This window comes from Myxine glutinosa, chromosome 7, assembly GCF_964187855.1.
Source record: "Myxine glutinosa chromosome 7, kmMyxGlut1.1, whole genome shotgun sequence".
In the NCBI taxonomy this organism is placed as follows: domain Eukaryota; kingdom Metazoa; phylum Chordata; class Myxini; order Myxiniformes; family Myxinidae; genus Myxine; species Myxine glutinosa.
Genome location: NC_136267.1, coordinates 124,713,596 through 124,739,147, shown reverse-complemented (window position 1 = coordinate 124,739,147; position 25,552 = coordinate 124,713,596). Strand labels below are relative to the sequence as shown.

The window sequence follows — 25,552 nt, the reverse complement described above, 5'->3', positions numbered from 1 at the left end:
TTTCTGTCAACCCTCGACTCTGATTCTGCAACTGGACCTGACGGCATCAGCCCACGGGTCCTAAAATCCTGTTCTTCCGCTCTTTCACTCCCTCTCTCTGTTCTCTTCACCCTCTCTTTTGCTCAAGGTCAACTGCCATCTGCTTGGAAATCAGCCAACATCACCGCTTTGCACAAAAAGGTGCAAAAACAGATCCTAGTAACTACAGACCAATCAGCCTTCTCCCAATTATCAGCAAAGTCATGGAATCCATCATTGCTTCGGATATGAAATCTTTCCTCTTCTCCAAGGGCTTGATCTCTGATCATCAAGTTGGTTTCAGACCAGGTCACTCTACTCTGGACATGCTGCTTCTGCTGTCTCAATGATGGATGGAGGTCCTCAATGCCAAACAGGAAATTAGAGCTGTCTCCCTCGACATATCACGTGCCTTCGATACGGTCTGGCACCCCGCTCTGCTCACCAAACTCTCCTCCTTTGGTATCCATGGAAATCTCCACGCATGGCTGGTGGACTTCCTCTCTAGTCGTAGTCAACGTGTGGCCCTGAATGTGTTTCTCTCATCTCCTCTTCCTGTTCAGGCTGGAGTTCCCCAAGGCAGTGTTCTGGGTCCTGTGCTTTTTCTGGTCTTCATCAATGATCTCTCTGACTCTCTTGAAAATCCTCTCCATCTCTTTGCTGATGACTCCACTCTCTGCCGCTCCATTCCTCATCCCTCAGATCGGCAGTCTGCAGCCTCCACACTCTCTGCAGACCTGGACAAAATCACAGACTGGGCAAACAAGTGGAACATGTCTTTCAATCCTGACAAATCTCACACTCTTACCATGTCTCTCCGAAAAGACCGACTGGACAACCCTCCCATCTACTTTCTGAATAATCCTCTCCAAGAAGTTCTGTCACTCAAGCTTTTGGGTCTCACTATCTGCCATGATCTTTCCTGGGAAAACCACATTTCCAAGCTGGCCTCCAAAGCCAGTCGCTGACTGGGCATCCTCCGTCGTGCGAAGTCCTTCCTTGGCACACCTGAGCTCCTCACCACATACAAGGCTTTCATCTGCAGCTCAATGGAGTACTGCTCCCCCCTCTGGGCTGGTGCTCCTGCCTCACACCTAGCTCGTCTTCACGCTGTTGAAACCAAAGCATTCAGAATCATTGGAATCTCCCGCGATGACGCTATCTCCGAGGGCCTTTCACTTAATCACCGCAGGCAGGTTGGTGGCCTTTCCGTCTTCTACCGACTCCTCTCCGGCCTTGCTCCCCCAGCTCTCTCTGGGCTCTGTCCCCCAAATATTCCTGCAGGTCGCACAAGATCTGCCTGCAACCCTCTTATGGTTAAACTGCCAAAATCAAGACTCTCTGCTCACCTTCACTCCTTCATTCCTCTTTTCTCCCACCTCTGGAACAAACTCCCTCACTCTATTCAATCCCACTCTTCCCTCCAGGTCTTTAAAACGGCTGTTCACCACCATCGCTTATCTTCCCCAATCCAAAACCTTGATCTTTTCTACCCCCGCTAATTTCACCCCAAATCCACTTTTTTGAGGTGACTTTTGACTTCTTTCCTGGAAGTCCTTGGTGTCCTTGCGTTTTATACCTATCCTGCCTCCCCCCAGGCCCTCTCCCTCCAAAAACATCTCCCGATGTCCCTGCTCTCAAATGTTGTGTTTGTGTGCTTCCTCCCCTTCTCTCCCCATCTTGTCGACCGCTCCCCTTTTTATATACTTTGTTTGCTTGTTTGTTTGATAAATGTTAGCTCTTTCACGAGCCTCGACTCTGTATACCAAAAAAAACAAAAAAAAATAAAAAAATAAACATTGTACAACGATCATCCAAATAAAAACGTGCCAATTCAAAAATCTATACATCTGAATGTTAAAGTGCTCGAAAACATAAGCAAAAAATTGACACCAATTTGAAGAGACAAATGAGCTCTTGCCACATAATAAAATAATGGCATATGGAAATTGGAAATCATATGGAATTGTCATATGGAAATTGCTCAAAACTTCAGCTTATCCATTCAAATTTGCGGTATTTTGTTGAGCAGGATTCCATGTGGCTGTTGATAACGGGATTGCTGAAACTGCAGAAAACTACAAGACGACCTGGGCCAGGTGAGATCAATAACTGGGCGAGGTGGAAACAAGTGATAGCCTTGCATGGATATTGGGTATGCCAAGGTACGACGACCCCCATTAATTAATGTGCCGTGAGCCACGCCATGCAACAAAAAACAAATATTCACTTAATATGTGGTAGGGGATGACTCCGAGCCATCAACACCATGACTTATAGGGACAAAAGATTGCTAGCAGAATAACTCACCGTTTTGTGCCAACCCGATTGTTGGGTGCAATGTTAATGCTGTCTGTGGCAGAGTCGTGTCTCACAGCTAAACCAAGGTCAGCGATGGCACACGCACAATTCTTCTTTACCAGAATGTTTTTCGACTTTAGGTCCCGATGTGCAATGGCTGGTTTTCCTGTACAAGGAGAAATGCAGTGCTGTACAACTGTTTGATCTTTACCCTTGTGCTTCATTACCACCGCTGCGTTAAGCAAACATGCACAAACAACATCAATGACATCACATTATGGATCTTTTAACATCCAACAACAAATTTGAGCAAAGCAGAAACAAGGATGACTTTGCTTGTGTGAGGGTAAAGGTGAACCTTCCTTCACCTTAAGCTCAGTTCACTTATAGAGCTCATTATCAAACCAAGATCAACGATGTTGTTTAGACATCATGACCCACCAAGTATGACCACTCCAAGAGGCTTATAGCACGTGGGAAAAAACACTTCTGGCCACGCGATCACTACATTTCCTCTCTAAAGTGTAGAAACAAACTTCCTGTCAAATCGACTCATTTCTTTCAGCAGATTCTACATCAAGTTGGATTCCCCAGGTCTGATTGTGTTCACCTTTCACGCCTTCGCTGTGAACACCACCCACAACTTTTAAACGACAAACATAGACTCGACGACACCACTGACGACACCTGCAACCACTGTCAAGCCGCACCACACACAATAAAACGTATTGTTGCGGTTCTCAGCGTCGGCCTTCCCCTTACCAAGGGGGGATTAGTCCCCTTGTCTTTTACTAGCCGACGGGACCCGGGACCTATGACGTCCTTCCCGGACAGTGTTAGATAGGGTGTTAGGACTATGAATTCACTATTACCCAAGTACTAACGCTGACCCGAAACGAGGAAATAAGCCCCGCCCGAATCACGGGTGTTAGTGGAAACGCCGAGCGGTAGCGACCCGTGACCCGAGCCGTTATCAAGGACTAAACCCGATCCAAGCGGTTCGTAATCGTGCCACGCTTACCCAATGAAGGAAATGACTGAAACGGTCGAATTTGGGAAGAAAAGGAATAACACAATTTATTTACACTTTGTACAATAAGGAAGAAGAAGAACACACAGTGCAGCCTTATACAGTCTTAACTTATCCCTGGACAAACGGGCCTGTCACACTCTCAGACACACTCACACGGGGTTTGTAGTTTTTTTTTTTTTGTTTGTTTTTTTTTTTTGTTTTTTTTTGTTGTTGTTGTTGTTGTTGTTGTTGTTGTTGTTGTATACAAGATCGAGGCTCGTGAAAGAGCGAACATTAATTACACAGAAAGACAAACCGACACATAAAACATATAACATAGGGAGCGGTAGACAAGATGGGGAGAGAGGGGGAAGGACACAAACACAACATTTGAGAGCAGGGACCGAGAGACATGGAGACATCGAGAGATCTGAGAGAGGGCGAGGGCTTTGGGGGGGGGCGGGCGTGGGTAGGGGGCAGTGGGAGAGGTATAAAACATATGGACACTGCCAGGACTTCCAGGAAAGAAGTTGGAATTTCAAATAAGGTGGATCTGGGGTGAATTAGCGGGGGTAGAAAAGATCAAGGTTTTGGATGGGGGAAGATAAGAGATGGTGGTGAACAGCTGTTTTAAAGACCTGGAGGGAGGAGTGGGATTGAAGGGAGTGAGGGAGTTTGTTCCAGAGGCGGGAGAAAAGAGGAATGAAAGAGTGAAGGTGAGCGGAGAGCCGAGATTTCGGCAGTTTAACCATCAGAGGGTTGCTGGCAGATCTTGAGCGACCTGTAGGAATATTTGGGGGACAGAGCACAGAGAGAGCTGGGGGTGCAAGGCCGGAGAGGAGTCGGTAGAAGACAGAAAGACCACCTACCTGCCTGCGGTGAGTGAGTGAAAGGCCCTCAGAGATAGCTTCATCGCGGGAGATTCCAATAATTCTGAAAGCTTTGGTTTCAACAGCGTGGAGCCGAGCTAGGTGTGAGGCAGGAGCACCGGCCCATAGGGGAGAACAGTATTCCATTGAGCTGCGGATGAAAGCCTTGTATGTGGTGAGGAGCTCAGGTGTGCCGAGGAAGGACTTCGCACGACGGAGGATGCCCAGTCGGCGACTGGCTTTGGAGGCCAGCTTGGAAATGTGGTTTTCCCAAGAAAGATCATGGCAGATAGTGAGACCCAAAATCTTGAGCGACAGAACTTCTTGGAGAGGATTGTTGAGAAAGTAGATGGGAGGGTTGTCCAGTCGATCTTTTCGGAGAGACATAGTAAGAGTGTGAGATTTGTCAGGATTGAAAGACATGTTCCACTTGTTTGACCAGTCTGTGATTTTGTCCAGGTCTTCAGAGAGTGAGGAGGCAGCAGACTGCCGATCTGAGGGAAGAGGAATGGAGCGGCAGAGAGTGGAGTCATCAGCAAAGAGATAGAGAGGATTTTCGAGAGAGTCAGAGAGATCATTGATGAAGACCAGAAAAAGCACGGGGCCCAGAACACTGCCTTGGGGAACTCCAGCCTGAACAGGAAGAGGAGATGAGAGAAACCCATTCAGGGCCACACGTTGACGACGACTAGAGAGGAAGTCCGCCAGCCATGCGTGGAGATTTCCATGGATACCAAAGGAGGAGAGTTTGGTGAGCAGAGCGGGGTGCCAGACCGTGTCGAAGGCACGTGATATGTCGAGGGAGACAGCTCTAATTTCCTGTTTGGCATTGAGGACCTCCATCCATTGTTGAGACAGCAGAAGCAGCATGTCCAGAGTAGAGTGACCTGGTCTGAAACCAAATTGATGATCAGAGATCAAGCCATTGGAGAAGAGGAAAGATTTCATATCAGAAGCAATGATGGATTCCATGACTTTGCTGATAATTGGGAGAAGGCTGATTGGTCTGTAGTTGCTAGGATCTGTTTTTGCACCTTTTTTGTGCAAAGCGGTGATGTTGGCTGATTTCCAAGCAGATGGCAGTTGACCTTGAGCAAAAGAGAGGGTGAAGAGAACAGAGAGAGGGTGAGATAGAGCAGCAGAGCAGGATTTTAGGACCCGTGGGCTGATGCCGTCGGGTCCAGTTGCAGAATCAGAGTCGAGGGTTGACAGAAACTTTTCCACCTTGTCAGGAGGAAAGGACACGGAGTCCAGGAGCAGCAGGGTACGACTGGGTATGGTGGGTACAGAGAGGGATGGGTTTGGGACACAAGATTTAGAGGCAAACACAGAGTTGAGGCATTCAGCTTTTTCACGTGCGGAGTCAGCTGTGTAGCCGTTTGAGGTAAGGGAGGGGATGGAGGGGGAACAAACACCAGAAACGGATTTGACCAGACGCCACCAGGATTTGGAAGAGGGAGACAGATAAGAGAGTTCGGTCTTGAGAACGGAGAGATATTGTTTCCTGGCTCTCCTGAGGGTGGACACACACTTGTTTCGGGCTTTGTGAAAGGAAATGAGATTTCCTTCCGTTGGATTTGCTTTCCAGGAGACGAAGGCAAGTTGTTTCTGGGCAACAGCCTCACCACAAGATTCCGTGTACCATGGACGGGAGGAAGGGTATGACAACTGAAGACGAGATGGGATAAATCTGTGCATGAGAGAGAGCAATTTACTTTGGAAGAATTCCCAGGATGAGTTGATGTCAGAGGTGGTAGAGATGGGAGACCAGTCCAGATGATTGATGGCTGCTTGAAGACCGTGCCAGTTGGCCTGAGTGAAATGCCAGACTCGTCGACGCTGAGCAGGCTCCCTGAGGATGGTCAGAGAGATGTCCACTTTAACAAGGACATGATCAGATGATCCGATCGGAGCAGAAGAAGAGCAGCAGACATTTTCAGGGAAGTTAGTCATAACCAAGTCCAGAAGAGAAGATGTTCCGTTGACTGAGATCCGGGTCGGGAAATTGACAGATTGTGTCAGTCCCAGTGAGTCGCAGAAGTCCTTTGCTGAGGAGCCATGGCTGGTGAGAGAGGTACCCACACCCAGCCAACTGGCATGATGACAGTTGAAATCACCACATATGAGGAAGAGAGAGTTGGGATGAGTAGATAGAAGTTGGTCCATATCATCAGACAGCGAGATGTAGATGGAGTCATCACTGTTTGGTGGACGGTACAACACACATATGAACAAGAGGTGGGAGCGAAGGGGAAGCCGTAGCCAGAGGTATTCCTGGGGGTGAGGTGGAGAGAGTGCAGTGCAGGGCGAGTGAGGAAGAGAGTTTTTGATAAAGATAGCAACCCCGCCTCCAGGACGAGGCTCAGGTCTATCATACCGGAGGAGGGAGTAGCCCGGGAGAGATACTATGGAATCAGAGACATCATAAAGGAGGAAAGTTTCTGTTAAGCAGATCACGTCTGGTTTGACAGAAGCAACCTGTATGGAGAGATCAGTTAAGTTTGAACGAAGGCCCCGGATGTTTGACGTCCATACCGTTAATGAAGAGGAAGGGGGAGCATCAGATACAGAACAGGGGGGAGGAGGGGTAGGGTAAGATGTGGAAGAGGTGGAAGAGGTTTGTAGTTGACCAGGTCGATGGTCCAGGGATGCGTCCAGGCAGCTCACTCTCCGGTCCCCAACTCGCACCGCGAAGCAGATGAACAGACGGCAGCGCTCTCCACGTGTCGTTCTTGCGCACGGGATTATCACGGGGTGGACGGCAGGCTGGCTTTTGCGGTTACACTCGCGGCTCAGCCACGTACGTAATAAACTGATGGCTCGCAATCGTTCAATTAGCGCGAACAATGCGCTTCGCGCTTCTCAACTCCACTGCAGCCACTGCATGAGTCCTGCTGGCAAGTCCTCATAACCCAACTTCAACACTGCACATCCCTTTCTCATCTCTCAACTGAGTCCTTCACAATGCGCCTCTCCCATTCTCATCTCTCAACTGAGGTGGGGGCCTAGCGCACAGGGTTTTATTGCCACGCCCTATCAAGCCATGCCCACCGAGCTCTGGTTGGTTGTTGCCCTTACCGGCACCGCCTTCTGACGCGTTGCTCGTCGCGGCCACACCCCGACCTCACGCTCCTCCCCCTTTTCAGGCCTACCTCATGGCCACCCGACTAGTTTGAGCGAGCACAAAGGCAGCTAACGCTGCTGGCGGCCAAAGCGTAACAAACGAGGTGGATCAGCCGAATGGGGCGCAGGATCGGGTTTGCCCATAGATAGCATTGGTGGAATTGAAGGGCGGCTGCAAAATGAAAGGACCTAAGCTTATAATTTCTTGCACAACCATGTCCGTTTTTTTATTTGCAGGGCCATCTTATGGTCCATCTGCGTGACTTTGATGAAACTTAAAACCAGTGGTCCGCAGGGCAAGATAACGCTTGCAGCAATTGTCTGCCCCAGCAAAAGGTGCCAGGCCACAGAACGTGTGGTCCATAGGTGTACTGGTGCAGCCAAATGTAGCAGGGTGCAGCTGCACAGTGTAGCAAAGTGCAGCCGCACAGCTCAGGGTTCCTGCACACTCCCCTCAACAAAAATATGGGTCCATGGGTGGGGAGGAAAGACAAAGCAGAGTGTTTAGCGGAGGCAAGGGCGCAAGGGTACACATCAATACGAAGCAATGCAACATGAGGAGCACGGGCGAGCGAGCGGAGAAAGCTCGTCCCTAGCCGTTCGTAACCCCCAATGTCAGCCTACACTACACCCTTACCCCTCCCTGTATTTACACTTTACAAATTCGTCACTATGTCTTGTCTTTTCTATCCCCCCTCTATGCCAAATTCGTCATCCAATCCCTCCCAAGAAGGAAGGGATGGAATAAACACAATGTCACTCTCATGTCATGATACGTCTTTACCATCCAAATATTTGCAAAATCCGGTGTGGAGTCTTGTCACCTTGGTGAGTGGAGGTGGATGGTGCGAAGAGATTCTCATCCTAAATATACTCTAATGACATTAACTCCTTTACACTACCCGGGGTCATGCCCTGCCAATTCAATTGGCCTCTTTACACTATGCGGTTCTAAAAACCAATTCCCATTGACCCACCCTGTGGTGCTCTTCCAATTTTGGGTCTCACTCCCCAATTTTTCTCACTGTGCCCTCGCACAATTTCGGGGCTGGGTCGTGTGGCTCTACCAGCAGGTCTACCTACCTGCGCCCCTCCGCCACTGAAGTCGCCACCCGAGCTTACAATGCTCCTTACAACTACCCTAAATCGGGGAAGGCCACTCCTGGCTCTCTCACCGCTCTGATGCCCTCTCTGGCATTGGGCTACCCAGGTCCTCTCCTAGGATCCTCGGGCCCCACTGAACACGACACTGAACTCTACCTGGCTCCCAGAGCCTACCTGCAGCCTCACCTGGCCGACAAACTACCAGTGGTGGAGTGCCCGAATAACCACACTCACCAATTAAGCCCACACGCCCAGCCATTTCCACTCACTCATGCACCCATCAAAGCAATACCTTGCTACTATCCGCACCACAGATGTCAATGTCCAACAATTTACCTAAACCCTCCACCTAACTTTAAACTACCCTCCCCGGGTATTCATGAAGGGGTCCATCTTCCCCCATCCACTCCTTCGCACCATACACTCCACACCACTCATTCCACACCATTTACTCCCACCAAGCGTTCCACACCAAATATTCCACACTTGCGCACCATGAAAGTCAATCACTCAACACAATTACACATGTTCTCAATACACTCCTTATACACTTTCTCTGGTCATCCCCGACCAATGCCTCATTTGCTCAAGCCAAAGAACAAGGTGGTTCCCATTCAATTCCTCTTTTGCTCAAGCCCAAGCACACGGTGGTTCCCATTCAATTCCTCATTTGCTGAAGCCCAAGATGCACCCACAATTACACACACACAGCATCATCTAACTAACTACTTCCCCTAATACTCGTGCTTTCCCGTCTTCCCTTACACTAAGCACTTCCTCGTCATTATCATCCACCTAATCTGACTACGTCCCTTCTACCGGTACCAATGTCTCTACTTAAATGTTGTCCCTACTGTCATTTCTAAATCCCTAACAATATCCTAGCCCGCCCTCGGCTAGCTTTCACTGCCGTCCCCCTAATCTAAAGCTCATGTGCCCCCATTTTGATGTGAGGGATGGTAGATCTGCCATCCCTCTACACCGGATACCATTCGCCATCACGACTGCTATTCGTTCACTATACTCGAGCCTCTAGGGGTGGAAATACATTTTCACAGCTCGGCTTCGCAAAGCCGAGCAATGCATGCAGGTGGTTTGTCTCCTGTTGGTTGGGTCCGTCCGGCATTTTCGATTCTGGGGAGGAGGCATACTCGGGCCGAGGTTCCAGGCGCCATCCCGGCGCGGAGCCTTTTTGGTCTCCGGCACGATGGCTCAACCTTCCCCGGTCGGAGCACCGCACCCACCAGGGGGCGAAGGTCCGACCTCTCCTTCCTCCCCTCAAACCGTGCCGTTCGCCGCTACGACGCGGCACCGAGCATACAGGGCGGGGCCCGGACGAATCATGCATGCCACCATGGCAACGATCCCCGCCGGCCCCCGTGGCACACAAAGCGCACCACGCCCCGAGAGCTCGCGTCGGCTATACATCGGCCTAAACGCTGCCCCGGTCTGCGTCGATGCCCGAATCGCATTCTCACACCACGCGACCCTTTTCTCACTCGCACAACGCGGCGCTCCAGCGCCTCTCATACACCCCCTGCACTCTATTACCGCACGCTCTCGTGCACACTCTTCTCTCGCACACTCAGGTGCACACCACTCAGGCGCACTCATGCCGTTCGCACACTCCATTATCATACATCCTCGCGCACACCCTGGCACACTCATTCTACTCACACACTCCGTTACACACTTGGCCATCGCACACCTTTGCGCACACTCTTCTGTTACATCCTCTGTAACACCCACGGGTGTGCACTCCTGCACACACCCAATCACGCGCTCTGGTGTGCACTCCCACACACTCTCCTCAGCCAACTCACACTATGTGTCGCACTCTTCACACATACACTCCGTTGTGCACTCACTCTCACTCTCGGTTTCACACTCTCCTGTTACACACCCGCACTTCGGTGCACACTTTTTTCTCACACGCGTGCCATTCACCTCCACACAGCGCACCACGGACCTTCCACGAGCGCCCGGGTGACGTCACGATCCCAAGCGCGCGAAAAATCTTTTCGCGCCAAACACTTTCGCGCCAAACCTTTTCGCGCCATACATGCTCCGACTCACCTTCGGGATTCTCTTCTCTGACAACCGCCCCTGCAAACTTTCATTGGGGTTAGGCAGCACGACATCACAATGCGAACATGGACTTTGTGCAAATTCCGTCTTTTCCTCCGAATTAATTTCTAATTCTGCCGTCTCTTCGTCCCCAATTTCAACTATACATATTTCATTTTCTTTATTAAGCTCGACGACCGCTGGCGCACATAAAAGAAAACTTTCCAATTCGGCAGCCGTCGGCTTTTCCACACCCCGTGTCGCGATTTCTACCCCGGTCAACTTGGCTGTGCTCTGCCCAAGCTCGCTCTTCCCGCGTTTCTCAAATCGCGTTACCTCGTCACGTACCAATGCGACTTTCTCGCTCAACTTGCACCCAATGTCCTTCCCAAATTTTTTTATTCCCCCGATGTATTTGTTACTTTGGGCGTCCATTTTGTTTTCCAAATTATTTAACCCATCTTTCATTTCTTTCATGTGGCCACCCATTCTTTCGGTCAACTCGCACCTGCTACCCCTTACCTCATCCCTTATTTCTTTCATTTCCCTACTTCTTTTTTCATTGTCGCACTTTGACTCCGCCATATATTCGCTGAACCGTGCCATGAACTGCTGCAGGTCAAAGCCTGTTGGTACAGCGGGCTCGGCTACCGCGGCCATGTGCGCGGCGTCGCCATTTTCTTCGCCTGCCACCCCTAACTGCTGCACCCTCATCAATTGCATCCTCCATTTCTACCACTTCTTGGGTTGATTCTAATTCCTCCTCTACCTCCTCATTTACCCCCACCGGCATCCGACTGTCTTGGTTATCCATGGCACGATTTAATTTGGATTTTTAACTAAATTTCGGCCGCTCGTAATTTTGAGTGCGTTCGGCGCACTTCGGGTCCAATCCCACTCCCCTGACACCAATTGTTGCGGCCAATATGCAAAATTGGTGTCCAAAATTTAGTCGAAAAAATTTAGTCCCAGGTTCCAAATCCCACTCCTGACACCAATTGTTGCGGATCTCAGCGTCGGCCTTCCCCTTACCAAGGGGGGATTAGTCCCCTTGTCGTTTACTAGCCGACGGGACCCGGGACCGATGACGTCCTTCTCGGACAGCGTTAGATAGGGTGTTAGGACTATGAATTTGCTATTACCTAAGTACTACCGCTGACCGGAAACGAGGAAATAAGCCCCGCCCGAATCACGGGTGTTAGTGGAAACGCCGAGCGGTAGCGACCCGTGACCCGAGCCGTTATCAAGGACTAAACCCGATCCAAGCGGTTCGTAATCATGCCACGCTTACCCAATGAAGGAAACGACCGAAACGGTCGAATTTGGGAAGAAAAGGAATTAACACAATTTATTTACACTTTGTACAATAAGGAAGAAGAAGAATAACAGTGCAGCCTTATACAGTCTTAACTTATCCCTGGACAAACGGGCCTGTCACACTCTCAGACACACTCACACAGGGTTTGTAGTTGACCAGGTCGATGGTTCAGGGATGCGTCCAGGCAGCTCGCTGTCCGGTCCCCAACTCGCACCGCGAAGCAGAAGAACAGACGGCAGCGCTCTCCTCGTGTCATTCTTGCGCACGGGATTATCACGGGGTGAACGGCAGGCTGGCTTTTGCGGTTACACTCGCGGCTCAGCCGCGTACGTAATAAATGGAAGGCTCGCAATCGTTCAATTAGCGTGAACAATGCGCTTTGCCCTTCTCAGCTCCACTGCAGCCACTCCTGTTGCACGAGTCCTACTGGCACGTCCTCATAACCCAACTTCAACACTGCGCATCCCTTTCTCATCTCTCAATTGAGTCCTTCACAATGCGCCTCTCCCTTCTCATCTCTCAACTGAGGTGGGGGCCTCGCGTACAGGGTTTTATTGCCACCCCTATCAATTCATGCCCACCGAGCTCTGGTTGGTTGTTGCCCTTACCGTCACCGCCTTCTGACGCGTTGCTCATCGCGGCCTCACCCCGACCTCACGCTCCTCCCCCTTTTCAGGCCTACCTCGTGGCCACCCGACTAGTTTGAGCGAGCAAAAGGCAGCCAACGCTGCTGGTGGCCAAAGCGTAACAAACGAGGTGGATCAGCCGAATGGGGCGTGGGTCGAGTTTGCCCATAGATAGCATTGGTGGAATTGAAGGGCGTCTGCAAAATGAAAGGACCTAAGCTTATTATTTCTTTACACAACGCAGGTATCACTGGTGGAAATGGCCTATACTCACACATACTATGACATAACTAATACCCTAAGGTGGCCTATGTGTTGCTTGTGGACTAACTCTGGGGGGCAAACCTTTAACCTTTAATGATGTTATATTTACACTCTCAAAACCGCAACAGTATCATGGAAGACTGCGCGGTCCTGGCTTTACGTAGGCAAGAGCACATCATCTTGGATGTGACGGATCTCTGGGTAGTTCCTGTGAGATCGATCGGCTATCTCTGTGCCATTGGTCTGTTCAACCACAACTGACTGGGGCATATATAAAAACAACAAAAACAACAAGTTGGATTTGCTGAAAGTACGGTGAGGTACTCAGGTGAATCTGGGTAAAAGGTCAGGAAAAAAGTTTGGCTCAAGGTTTGCTCATGAAAATTCCGCATGGGAATGTCAATTCAACACCGTTTCCAAAATGGTGTGATCTCAATCTATAGAATGGATCAGTACAATTTTTGCAGGTACACAAATCTCCTTCTGAGTTCATACGCCTGTTGTCGCTTAGTCTCAAAAGGCTCAGGCCAAAGCTAATTATGCAGCAAAGTGGTGTGAACAAATATGTGGGTTTTAACTGCCATAGAGCCAAATAATAATATAGTTTACAGCACAACTGAGTCATTCAAGTGCTTCGTGGTTAAGCGGCTTCTCAAAATTAAAATAAGCGGTAGTTGAATCGGTTAGAGTCTGCTGTATAAATGGTAATAACGTCAAGTCTCTCGGTGCAATCCTGCCCCTCTGAGCCTGCAAAGTTGCCCATTTCCGAGGTCCACTTGGGGGGCGGGGGGGTGGTCTGTACCTTGAATGCCAACGATCTCAATGTGCAGATGTGAAAGGCCATTGGCAATAGACAGCGCGAGCAGCAATAAGCCATCCTCAGCAACCGTGTGCCGGTTCAGGAAGTCAAACAAGGAGCCGTATTCATGGTAATCAGAGACAAGCCAAAGCTGTGTCCACGTTCCATTGTCTAAGAAAGTGATAACAGCTATTAAAATGCTAAACTCAACAATAACATTTAAATTTCCATGGTTTACATTGACAGTTTGAAGGCAATAAAGATAAAAAGAAAAGGGGGAGAAGCGTCCACCTTTGTTGTCGGCAGCAATGAAGCCGAGGATGTTTTCATGTCGCAGCATGACCGTTTGGTAAATCTCAGCCTCACGAAACCACGAGCGCTCTTCTCGAGATGAGAAAATCTTCACGGCTACGTCCTCTCCACGCCACGTCCCACGCCACACCTCTCCAAATCGACCTTTTCCGATGCTCTCCTGCAGCACGATAGTTCGGGCGATGGTTCGCTGCACGAGTAATGGCAAACCTGCAAACAAAGGCCAGGATTCAAAAACAAAAAGGCATTTGACATGTCATAAACTTCTTCACATGTTAAATTTGTTATTTACTCTTCCACAAATACAGTGTGTTGTCAGGAAGCATGATTAACTGCCAAAGTACAACATAATGCAGTAATTTGGCAAGACTTGAATTATACTGCATCTCAAAATGGGACTTGAAATAAACATCCAAAGTTTGATGTGAAGTTTTCTTTACAAAGAAACCATCAGCAAAAGCACAACTAATCAGAAAACATCACAATCTCTGAGGTGAGGCTTCGTGTCTTTTTATTATATATATATATATATATATATATATATATATATATATATATATATATATATATATATATATATATATATATATATATATAGTTGCGGTTATGAGGATTGTATTTTTTTTTTATTGTGTGCTTTATTATTACTAGGGCATGCCCGTACTATATCTATATCTAAAATTATATCCCCCCCCTCTATTTACATGAAATGGTTTGGTCCAAAGCGAACGGCTTGCGAGTGGTGACAATCCCCCCCCTCTATTTACATGCAATGGTTTGGTCCAAAGCGAACGGCTTCCGGAGTTTGGTAAAGAAATCGCCATCGCGTGCACAAACGCGCAGGAAAGCGAATGAATCGCAAATTCGTTTTTATTAGTTGTAAAACATAGTTTAACGCCAACATAGTTTGCAAACGTGAAATAAATGAATACGCTCTCAAATGTGCCATCCGAGGCAGAGTGTGCCCGCCACGTTCGGCACACGCGATCGTTCGCTGCTCTGATTGGTTGAATCGTTTTTTGGACATAGCTCGGTAAGTAATTGTCCGATTAATATGAAACCTTGAAAAGGCACATCCTCGGGTCCCCAGCAATATACCTGGCAAGTTAAAAGTATATCGGACCCGTGGTTGTCGAGAAACAGCGGTCACAGACAAACAAACGTACAGACGTACAGACAGACAGACAGAGATTCCTGGATTATTGTTTATTCTGCGCCTCCTGCCTCCAGTGTTGTGTAAAAGTTAAAAGGGCGTCCCGGTAGTTAATTCCATAAAGCATCCATTGAAGGACACTATAATACCCTTGTTCAGTAGTTTATATCCTTATTATGTGTTTTAGATTAAGGCTTTGTCGTCCATTAACATGACACTCCATTGCACCAAGTGAAAAAGATAGATTCCCTTCATTCCCATTCCCAAAAACCTCCATTTCCCCTTTCAACAATTGCCATTCGCATTGCCAACCAACAATTGCCGCCATTGGCCACGAGGCAGGGTTGGGGAAGAAAGGCGGGTCCCCACCTCGTCATGGAGGGGAGGAGTGAGTCAGCCCCACTCAACCAACCACGAACAAGGGGTTGGACTTGGAGAGGGTGTGGAGAGAAACATCAAGGAGGTTCGCGAAGGTTGAAGGGCGGGGCCTATATAACCCGCCGCGGGACGTTCCCCAAGGAGATGAGCTATGACAAGAGCTGAGTTGTGAGGTCCAAGGCTGAGCTGCGTGGAGATCATCCAAGGAAGCACAAAGCCTGCTATTCGTCGCCTTGCTCGCCAGCAGCAGCAGCCACAGCAGCGTGGGGCCTGGACGGCAGTTTGGAGCAGGGCCGCAAAGGAACGGCGGCTGCCCAACGAGCCGATCGTGCTGCAGGACCAGTTGGACCTCCCTATCCCGCCAGCCATCTGCCATCCCTATTATCATCATTCCCCGTGTGAGTCGTCCTTGTTTGTTCTGTCCTGGGTAGTTAATTAAGTCTGTATAAGCTAGTATTTTCCCTGTGTCTCTAAAAGCTTCTGTAAATTATTTTATTATCTTTCCTTCTCCTTGGTTGTTTTGAGCCTGTAAATAGTAATCGTATTTTCAACCTTTTTTTCGTCTTCTTATTCCTTTTCTTCACATCCGTCGTCTTTGTCTTTTCCCTGATTGAATAGCTGTGGCGCGATACGGCCAACGTCTGGGTGAATCGGGTGAATCGGGGAAACTGTTAGGTCGCGGTGCCTCCGCTCGGCAAACCAACATCCTTAACCGCGGACCGTAACAATTGGTGTCAGGAGTGTCGGATTCGGACCTGGGACTAAATTCATTTAGCCCAAATTTTGGACACAATTGTACAATTGGCATAACAATTGGTGTCGGGAGCGGGGTCGGACCCGAAGCGCGCGTAACGCGCTCAAAATTACGAGCTGCTGGAAATTTGTGTTGTTTTAAAGAAAAACCCGAATTTTGAAATCGCGCCATGGCTGGTCAAGGCGATCGGATGCAGGTGGGTGAGCTAGAGGAGGGGTTAGGAGTAACCCAGGATCAGAGGGACGAAGTAGAGGAGAACATTGGCAATGTGGTTGAGGGGGTATCAGGCGCACAAAATGGCGCTCTCGCGCACGTGGTTGAGGGGGCCACGGCCACGGAACCAATGGGCGTGGTCCAAATGCAGGCCTTCATGGAGCAATTTATGGCGCAAATGCAGGCGTCCCTCAACCTGCAGGGGGAGCGATTGGAGGGCCAAATGGGAGACCAAATTGGAGGTTTGAAAAACAGTATGGGGGCAATGAGGGACGAAGCGAGGGCTCAGAGTGAGCAATTGGGGGTAATGAGGGACGAAGCGAGGGGTACCAGTGAGGGATTAAAAAAAAAATTTGAGGGGTTAGACAATGGGATAAAAGAAGTAAAGAATGGGTAAACGGGGGTGGAAAATAGAATGGCTGCCCAGGAGAATCAGATAGAGGGGGTGAAAAATGGGTTAAGGGTGTTAGAAAATAGGATGGAAGACAAATTGCGGGCAATAGGGGAGCAATCTGCCCGAGAAATTAAACAAATGGGAGAGCAGATAGAGGAGGTGAAAATCGGGGTAGAAACCAAACTGGATGCTCAGAGGGATGAATTGGGACAGATGAGGGTGGCATCTACAAAAGAGAGGGAGGAGATGAAAGAGGAGATACGACGAGGTGTAAGTGAGGAGGTCTCGGGGGTACGCGAGGAGGTAAAGCGAGGTGAAAAGCGTATAGAGAAAGAGGTGAGAAATGGAACGGCTAGGTTACAGGGGGGAATAGAAGACCTGACGGAGGAGGTGGAACAGCTGACGGTGGGACAGACGGAGTTAGTGGAGCAGGTACAAAAGAACACTGCGGTACTAGGAGGGTTAAAAGCGACACAAAGAGACATCAAGGACGACTTAATAGCGACACAGAGGCAATGTCAGATGGTACGTGAGGGACTGACAACGAGGTTGGACGAGGTGACAGAGGTAATGGAGACGAAGGACCGAGAGGTGAGGACGCACATAGAAACGGTTAAAGTGGCGTTAGAGGAAGAGATAGAGGGGGCGCACAGGGAGATGAAGGAGGTAAAGGAAAAATTAGAGGAGGTGGAAGACGAGGTGAGTGAAATTAAGAAGAGACGGACAGAAACTAAGAGAGAAATACAGGAGGAGGTGATGGAATATGTACAAGGTCGGTGCTCAAATCGTGATGATGTGCTCGCTAACCAAATAAAGAGTTTGCAGGTGGCGAAGGAGGTGCGGAGACGAGGTGCCAAGGTGAGTGGCGATATACGTGGAAATGTATATGATGTGAGGGGAGCTTCAGTCGGCTTGGGGATTGATTTGGATCCGGGTGTTCGTGAGAGGCCGTTGGTGAAGTGTGCGACAGGTACGGTGTGCGAAGGAGGAGGTGTGCGAGAATGTCCGACTCTGGGGTGTGTGAGGAAAAAGTGCGCGCCGAGGAGTGAGTGTGCTGTCGAGAGTGAGTTGGTAGTAGCGCGTGTGCGAGGGGGCACATGGAAGTGCGGGGTGGTGAGTGTTACAGAGGACGTAACGAAAGAGTGTACACCTGTGGTGAGTGTTACAGAGGATGTAACGGAAGAGTGTGCGCAAGAAAGGTGTGTAACGGACAGGTGCATGAGGAAAGAGTGCGCTGTCGAGAGTAAGGGTGAGTGCGCTGTCAAGAGTGGTGGTGAAAGTAGTGAGAGCGACACGGAGCGTGAGTTGGTTGTGACAGGTGAGAGAGGATGTACACCTGGAATGGAAGGATGCACACCTGGAATGGTAGAGCGTGTGTGCGAATGCACACTTGAGTTGGTAGTGAGGCACGTGGTTGGGTGTGCGAGTGAGAGCACACCTGTGATTGTCACAGAGGAGGTGACCGAGAAGGGGGCGCGAAGAGGTGTGTTGGTAAGGTGTGCGAATGACGAGTGTGTGCCAAGGTGTTCGGTGGTCAGGTGTGTGACCAAGTCTGTGAGCGGAATGAGTGTACCTGGGTGTGTAAGAGAAGGTGCAATGACGAGGAGCATGGGAACAGCTGGATGTATGAGCAAGGAACGGGCTGCGGGGTGTAAGCATGCAGGTGAGGCATCGACGGTAACCGGGTTAGCGGTTAGAGCGACGTATAGCCGAATCGGGCCCTCGGTGCGCGTCGGGCAGCTTCGCATGCCGCGAGGACCAGCGGGGATCCGAACCACGGCGGTTTCGAAAGGACCGCCGTACGTGATCCACGCTGGGCCGCGCTTGGAACGGCCCCGTCCGTGCTCCGCTAGGCGGAACGGGCAGCCCGATAGGAAGGGTCGTCATGGTGACCCCTTTTTGTTGAGGCGTTCCGGCAGGTCGAGATCGGGCCATGGGATGGCTCCGTGCCGAGGTGGTGCGTGGGATCTCGGCCCGGGTAAGCCCCCGTCCCTGCACCGAATGCGGGACGTATCCAGCCGCTGGCACCAAACAACCCGCATTCGTTGCTCGGCTTTACGAAGCCGGGCTGTGGAAGTGAATTGGCGCACCGAGAGGCACTAGTGAGTGGACTGTGATGATGGTGATAGTGATAGTGATTTGATACGAAATTTAGAATAGTGAATAGAATTGGCAGTAATTGGAAAAATTTTAATTGGTTGGAATTTGGTAAGCAAAATTGATAGTGGGACGTCCCCGATGTGGTGGGATGGCAACTCTGTCATCCCTCACAGCGGGGGCAAAGGAGCACTAGGTTTATGGGGTTTATGGCAGTGAAAACTAGCCCGGGTGGGTTAGGATATCGTGATAGGGATCTAGAAAAGATTGACAATAGGTAACGGTAAGGTTTAGGTAGTGACAATGATACCTGTAGTGGGGACGTAGGTAGATTAGCGTGGATGATAATGACGTGGGAGCGCAATAGTTTAAAGGGGCGACTGGGAAGCGCAAGTTTCAGAGGGGAGTAGTTAGATGAGATGATGCCGTGTGAGTGTTGGAGGTGTATTCAAGTGTATTGAGCAGGGTATGAGTAAATGATTGTGAGTGTGAGTTGTAGTGTGATTGCACAGGTGTGCAACTGAACAGGTGGATGGAGCAGTGTATGGATGAGAATGATGGTGATATGTATTGTGTTGACCACATGGTCCAGAGAGAAGGAGGGTGCAGGTGGCACCAGGTATGATTGCACAGGTGTGCAACTACAGGTGAATGAAGAATGGTTGTATGGAATAAATGGTCTGGAGTATGTGGAGTATTGGAATGGATGGTCGTGGAGTGAGTATGGTGGAAACTATGGAGTGGAGTGGATGGTGCGAAGGTGTGAATGGGGGAAGGATGGACCCCCATCACGAATACCCGGGGAGGGTAGTGTAAGTGTGAGGTAGAGGGTATAGGTAAATTGTGGTTGGATATTGGCATCTGTGGTGCGGGTGAAAGAATGGTATTTGGATGGGTGCATTAGTGTTGTGGAAATGGCTGGGCGTGTAGCCTGTTAGTGTGTGTTGTTGGTTTGGGCACTCCACCACTGTGAGGATGTCGGCCAGGTGAGGCCGCAGGTGGGCTCTGGGAGCCGGTAGAGTTGTTGTGGATGGGGCCCGAGGATCCGGAGGACGGACCCGGGTAGCCCAGTGCCAGAGGGCACCGAGTGGGGTGACAGAGCCAGGAGGGGCCTTCCCCAGTTAGTTAGGTTAGGGTGAGGAGCTTGGTAAGCTCGGGTGGCAACTGCAGTGGTGGAGGTGTGCAGGTGGGTAGACCTGCTGGGAGAGCTACACGCCCCAGCCCAGAAATTGTGCAAGGGCACCGGGAGATGAATCGGGGGAGTGAGACCCCAAATTGAAAAGCACCACAGTTTGGTCAATGGGAATGGGTTTTTAGAACCCATAGTGTAAGTTGGCCAATGGATTGGCAGGGAAAGACCCCAGGTAATGTAACGTGTGTTAATGTCATTTAGAAAGTAGTTAGGATGGAAGTCTCCTCGCACCATCTGCATCCATTCACCTGAGATGACGTAACTCCACACCATGCCATGTTTTATTATTTTTGTTGTGCAGATATTTGGAATGTGAGACGCATCATGACGTGGGTGTGACATTGTGCTTTGTGTTCCATCTCTTCATCCTTATGAGGATTGATGATGAATTGGGTGATGGCAAATTTTGAAGTAGAGGGAGTGAAGACGAATTTGGTATAGGGGGAAGATGTGACGGTAGCGACGAATTTGTAAATGTGTAGATTTTATACATATGGGGTAAGGGCAAGGGTAGTGTAGGTGACAGGGGGGGTGACGTACGGTAGGGACGAGCTTTCTCACTTCGCTCTCCGTACGCACTTCACCTTGCATTGCCTTATTGATGTGTACCCTTGTGACCTTACCCCTCGCTCATCTGTCTTCCCCCCTTTTGTCTCCCACATGACCTGTGCGCCATTGGGCGCCGAGGGGAGCGTGCGTGAGTCCGCCATTGTGCGCCCGGAACTCCCAGAACCAGCTGTCTGCATCGATGCACCACATTATGGACCACATGTCTGTGGCCGAGCACCACTTATGGACCCCATGGGTTGGGGCATGGCCCCTCTGCTGGAACCGGCCATGAGGGCCCGAAATCTTGCTGGCGGACCTTGGCCACAGGGCACCGATGCCCCACAGGTGAACCATACATAGTCCGCCCCTGTGGGCCATAAATAAATACAAATGGACACGTTAGGTGCATTTTATTGCAAATAGGCCGCCAGCAAAAGAAAATGACAACATCTGGAAGAAAGCAAATAGCCAGCCGAGGGAGCCAAAGAGCAAGAGACCACCTGCAGGGTTAGGGGTTGTCGATTTATTTTTATTGATGAACAATGATGACTGTGCACCGATTGGTGCTTGAGGGTGTGTTGGTGCGTTGTGAGTGCTTTCATGGTGCATTGATGCAGAGCAGACTGTCCCCCCCAGAAAGAACAATCACAGGTCCTGGGTTGCGTTTTGTAAATAAAGTAGCGTCACTGTAAATAATGCTCCCCACCGTCAGTGTATAGTTTGAAGACCATTCCGCAATTCGGTTAACTGTGGGCGTGAGTCTGTTAGGCAGGGTGCAATGCAGCAGCGGGACATATTTATCTATGTTTTAAAACTGTCGCACTCAGGGGCAGGTTAAAAGTAGAGGGAACTACACCTACGTGTCACACTAAATTAAAGTTGTAGGCCCGGGAGGGGGCCTAAGAGGAGGAGGGTGCAGTGTTGCGGATATGAGGATTGTATTTTTTTTATTGTGTGCTTTATTATTATTATTGTTTATTCTGCGCCTCCTGCCTCCAGTGTTGTGTAAAAGTTAAAAGGGCGTCCCGGTAGTTAATTCCATAAAGCATCCATTGAAGGACACTAAAAAACCCTTGTTCAGTAGTTTATATCCTTATTATGTGTTTTAGATTAAGGCTTTGTCGTCCATTAACATGACACTCCATTGCACCAAGTGAAAAAGATAGATTCCCTTCATTCCCATTCCCAAAAACCTCCATTTCCCCTTTCAACAATTGCCATTCGCATTGCCAACCAACAATTGCCGCCATTGGCCACGAGGCAGGGTTGGGGAAGAAAGGCGGGTCCCCACCTCGTCATAGAGGGGAGGAGTGAGTCAGCCCCACTCAACCAACCACGAACAAGGGGTTGGACTTGGAGAGGGTGTGGAGAGAAACATCAAGGAGGTTCGCGAAGGTTGAGGGGCGGGGCCTATATAACCCGCCGCGGGACGTTCCCCAAGGAGATGAGCTATGACAAGAGCTGAGTTGTGAGGTCCAAGGCTGAGCTGCGTGGAGATCATCCAAGGAAGCACAAAGCCTGCTATTCGTCGCCTTGCTCGCCAGCAGCAGCGGCCACAGCAGCGTGGGGCCTGGACGGCAGTTTGGAGCAGGGCCGCAAAGGAACGGCGGCTGCCCAACGAGCCGATCGTGCTGCAGGACCAGTTGGACCTCCCTATCCCGCCAGCCATCTGCCATCCCTATTATCATCATTCCCCGTGTGAGTCGTCCTTGTTTGTTCTGTCCTGGGTAGTTAATTAAGTCTGTATAAGCTAGTATTTTCCCTGTGTCTCTAAAAGCTTCTGTAAATTATTTTATTATCTTTCCTTCTCCTTGGTTGTTTTGAGCCTGTAAATCAGGGGCGGGCAACCCCCGGCCCGCGGGCCACACCCGGCCCGCGAAGGCTTAGCGTCCGGCCCGCCACCCTGCTAGGCTTTATTATTGCAATCCGGCCCGCGGACCTCCCAGTAAAACTCATATCATTTGTAAATGTAAGAGTTTATATTTAGCCGGTCTGAATTCAGGAAAGGGACATTTTGTCTTCAGCACCGTCCTCTTCCGGAAGACATGCGCACGGGGAACTGTCTTGCCTAGACACCGCCTGCTTGCTGATAGGCGGTCTTTTCAAATCAGCCGGCATGTGATACGGACGTCCTTCCGATTCAGTCAGCTTGCGACAAACGTTGGTGTCTGGGACAAATAACTTGCAACAAAGAGGTAAGCGACGCAGAGTTCTCTAAACCTATTTCAATTTTCACTTTCTTTCAATTTGCTTTGTTTTGTTTGTTAGAACATGTTATTATCTTTCATTTGCTGCGTTTAAATAATTTTATTCTCCCTTTTTATTTGTAAAAATAAAAATATAACGAACTTTCTATTTGTAAAGAAAAAAAATATATAACGAACTTTCTGTTTGTAAAAGAAAAAAGAAATTGACGAACTTTTGTTTAAAAGGAAAACGAAATTGACGAACTTTTGTTTAAAAGGAAAACGAACTCTTTAAAAAAAAAAGTATGCAGACTGCGCTTGTGGGAGGCTCAATTGGCTTCTGGTCAGTTTGTGCATTTTCCTCGCCTTGCTGCATGTGCCCCTGACGATGTGGACCTGGGCACTTGCGTTAGTGTCGTCAACTCTCTACGTGAGGAATTTGCTTCCCGTTTTGCAGGAGTCAGGGTGCTGGCTGCGGACTTCAAGCTTTTCACTGCTCCCTTTGACTTCCCCGTGGAAGACGCCCCTGCCTCCTTACAGATGGAGTTGGTGGAGCTGCAGTGCAACGATGAAATGAAGGCGAAGTTCCGCACCTCTTCTCCATTGTCCTTCTTCCGCGACACCGTTCTCCCTTCTAACAATTTTCAAAAATACATTGCCCATGTCCAACGCATTGTGGCCATGTTCGGCAGCACCTACTGCTGTGAACAGCTCTTCTCGAAAATGAAGTACACGAAGTCTCACCTTCGCTCCCAACTCTCGGACCGCCACCTCAATGACATTCTTCTGTTGTCTACCTCAACCATCGAGCCAGACATGGAAATACTTCTTCATGGCAAACAGCACCAGCAGTCTCATTGATTTGTAGAGTGTTCAATGCAATTTTTGTACAATCTATTCATGTAAACAAAATATAGTAATTCTGACATTTCGTTTTTCACTCCGGCCCGCGATCTCCTTCCAAAAGTCTCATCTGGCCCTCACTCTGAAAAGGTTGCCCGCCCCTGCTGTAAATAGTAATAAATAGTAATCGTATTTTCAACCTTTTTTTCGTCTTCTTATTCCTTTTCTTCACATCCATCGTCTTTGTCTTTTCCTTGATTGAATAGCTGTGGCGCAATACGGCCAACGTCTGGGTGAATCGGGGAAACTGTTAGGTCGCGGTGCCTCCGCTCAGCATAACCGCGGACCGTAACAATATATATATATATATATACATACATATATACATATATACATATATACATATATACATACATACATATATACATATACATACATATATACATATACATACATACATACATATACATATATATACATACACATACATACATATATACATACATATACATACATATACATACATATACATACATATATATATATATATATATATATATATATATATATATATATATATATAGTTGCGGTTTTGTGTTTTTACAAATAAAGGTTAATTTCCCCCTCATAGTTTAGTCACACTACAACACGTAGCCTCGCGATAGTTCAGTTATTTCTTAGTAAATGTAAGCATAGTCCTTTTCCTGTGTTAGTTTTGCGTTGAGTGGAATAATGAGAGTTAGGTCCCCTTCCAATGCTTTATGCCGCCTCGATGCTTTGGCTTTGGCACAAATTACCACGAGGCCGACCTGACAAGTCGAGGCAGGCCGAAGGAAGGCGGGACGGGCGAAGAAAGAGCGACGGTAAGCACGAGCCACCAATCAGGGCTCGAAGGGAGTAGCTTAGCACTGCGTCAAAAGGCATGGTTTGGAACATTCAATGCGGGCTATGGGCGTGGCAATATAACCCTTTTGCGCAAAGCCCCCACCTCAGTTATGAGGCAAGCCCATGCGAGAAGGACATGCGCTGAGTGATGAGCTTGAGTTATCAGTTTTGGGGGAGAGGCGCTTGAACAAGTTGAACGCTCGGTTGAGCTTGAGGCAGATCCTCTATTGAGTTACGCGAGTGAAAGCGCGCCGTTGATTAATCGCGCTGTGAGGAACCGCTGAGTCAGGCGAGACGCGCATATTCGCCAGCCTGCCTTTGTTCGAGATACGTGCCGCAAGGATCCCTCCCGCCTGCCTGCCTGCCTTCGTCGAGGGACGTGCTGTGACTGGCAGAGGGCCACGCTGGGTGAGCTGGTCCTGAACAACGGAGCCGGCACGTTCAGCGCATGAACATTTCCTTCTTTCATTCCCCCTGTGAGTGTGAACGGGCCCGTGTCTGGAATAAGCTAAGACTGTATAAGATCTGCCCTGTGTCTCTGCTTCTACCAATGATTGTAAATAATAATTATTAAACGTGTTATTTCTTTGATTCGACCGTTTCGTCCTTTCCATCTATTGACTAAGCGTGGTGCGAACTATAGCTCTAATCGGTTTCCAATACTAAGGTAATTGCACGGACCACGTGGTACGCCATCCGCTCGGACGTACTCAAATTACGCGTAGTTCGTGCGAGACTTGATCCCCGCTTCCGCGGCGGCGTAGGTATTTAGGTACGTGCGAGAATTGTCCTGAAACCCTGTCCTGCGTCTGCCCGGGAGTGGCGATTCAAATCTCACGGTTGCGTCGACCCAAAAAGAACAAGGGGCTTAATCTCCCCTTGGTAAGGGCAGGAGGGTCGCGGCGAAACCGTAACATTTGGTGTCCGGGAGTGGGATTGGACCTGGAGTGCGCTTCACGCACTCGAAATTACGAGCGAACGAAATTTAGTTTAAATCCAAAATTATATTCGTACCATGGCTGGCCAAGGCAGTCGAATGCCGGTGGGAGTAATAGAAGATGAGGTAGAGGTAGATTTGATAACCCAGGACTGAGA

General features: G+C 49.2%; 1 protein-coding gene across 1 annotated transcript in view; it reads right to left on the bottom strand.

Annotated features, from left to right (window-relative positions):
- The window catches only part of LOC137417127 (TGF-beta receptor type-1), a 79,612-nt gene that overhangs the window by 7,681 nt on the left and 46,379 nt on the right, over nt 1-25,552 (bottom strand). Inside the window, exons 4-6 of the mRNA XM_068102908.2 lie at nt 13,793-14,023; nt 13,505-13,672; nt 2,329-2,485 (exon numbers count right to left, since the gene is read on the bottom strand). Of these exons, the coding sequence (XP_067959009.1) occupies nt 2,329-2,485; nt 13,505-13,672; nt 13,793-14,023 (556 nt within the window). The remainder of the gene's footprint in view (nt 1-2,328; nt 2,486-13,504; nt 13,673-13,792; nt 14,024-25,552) is intronic.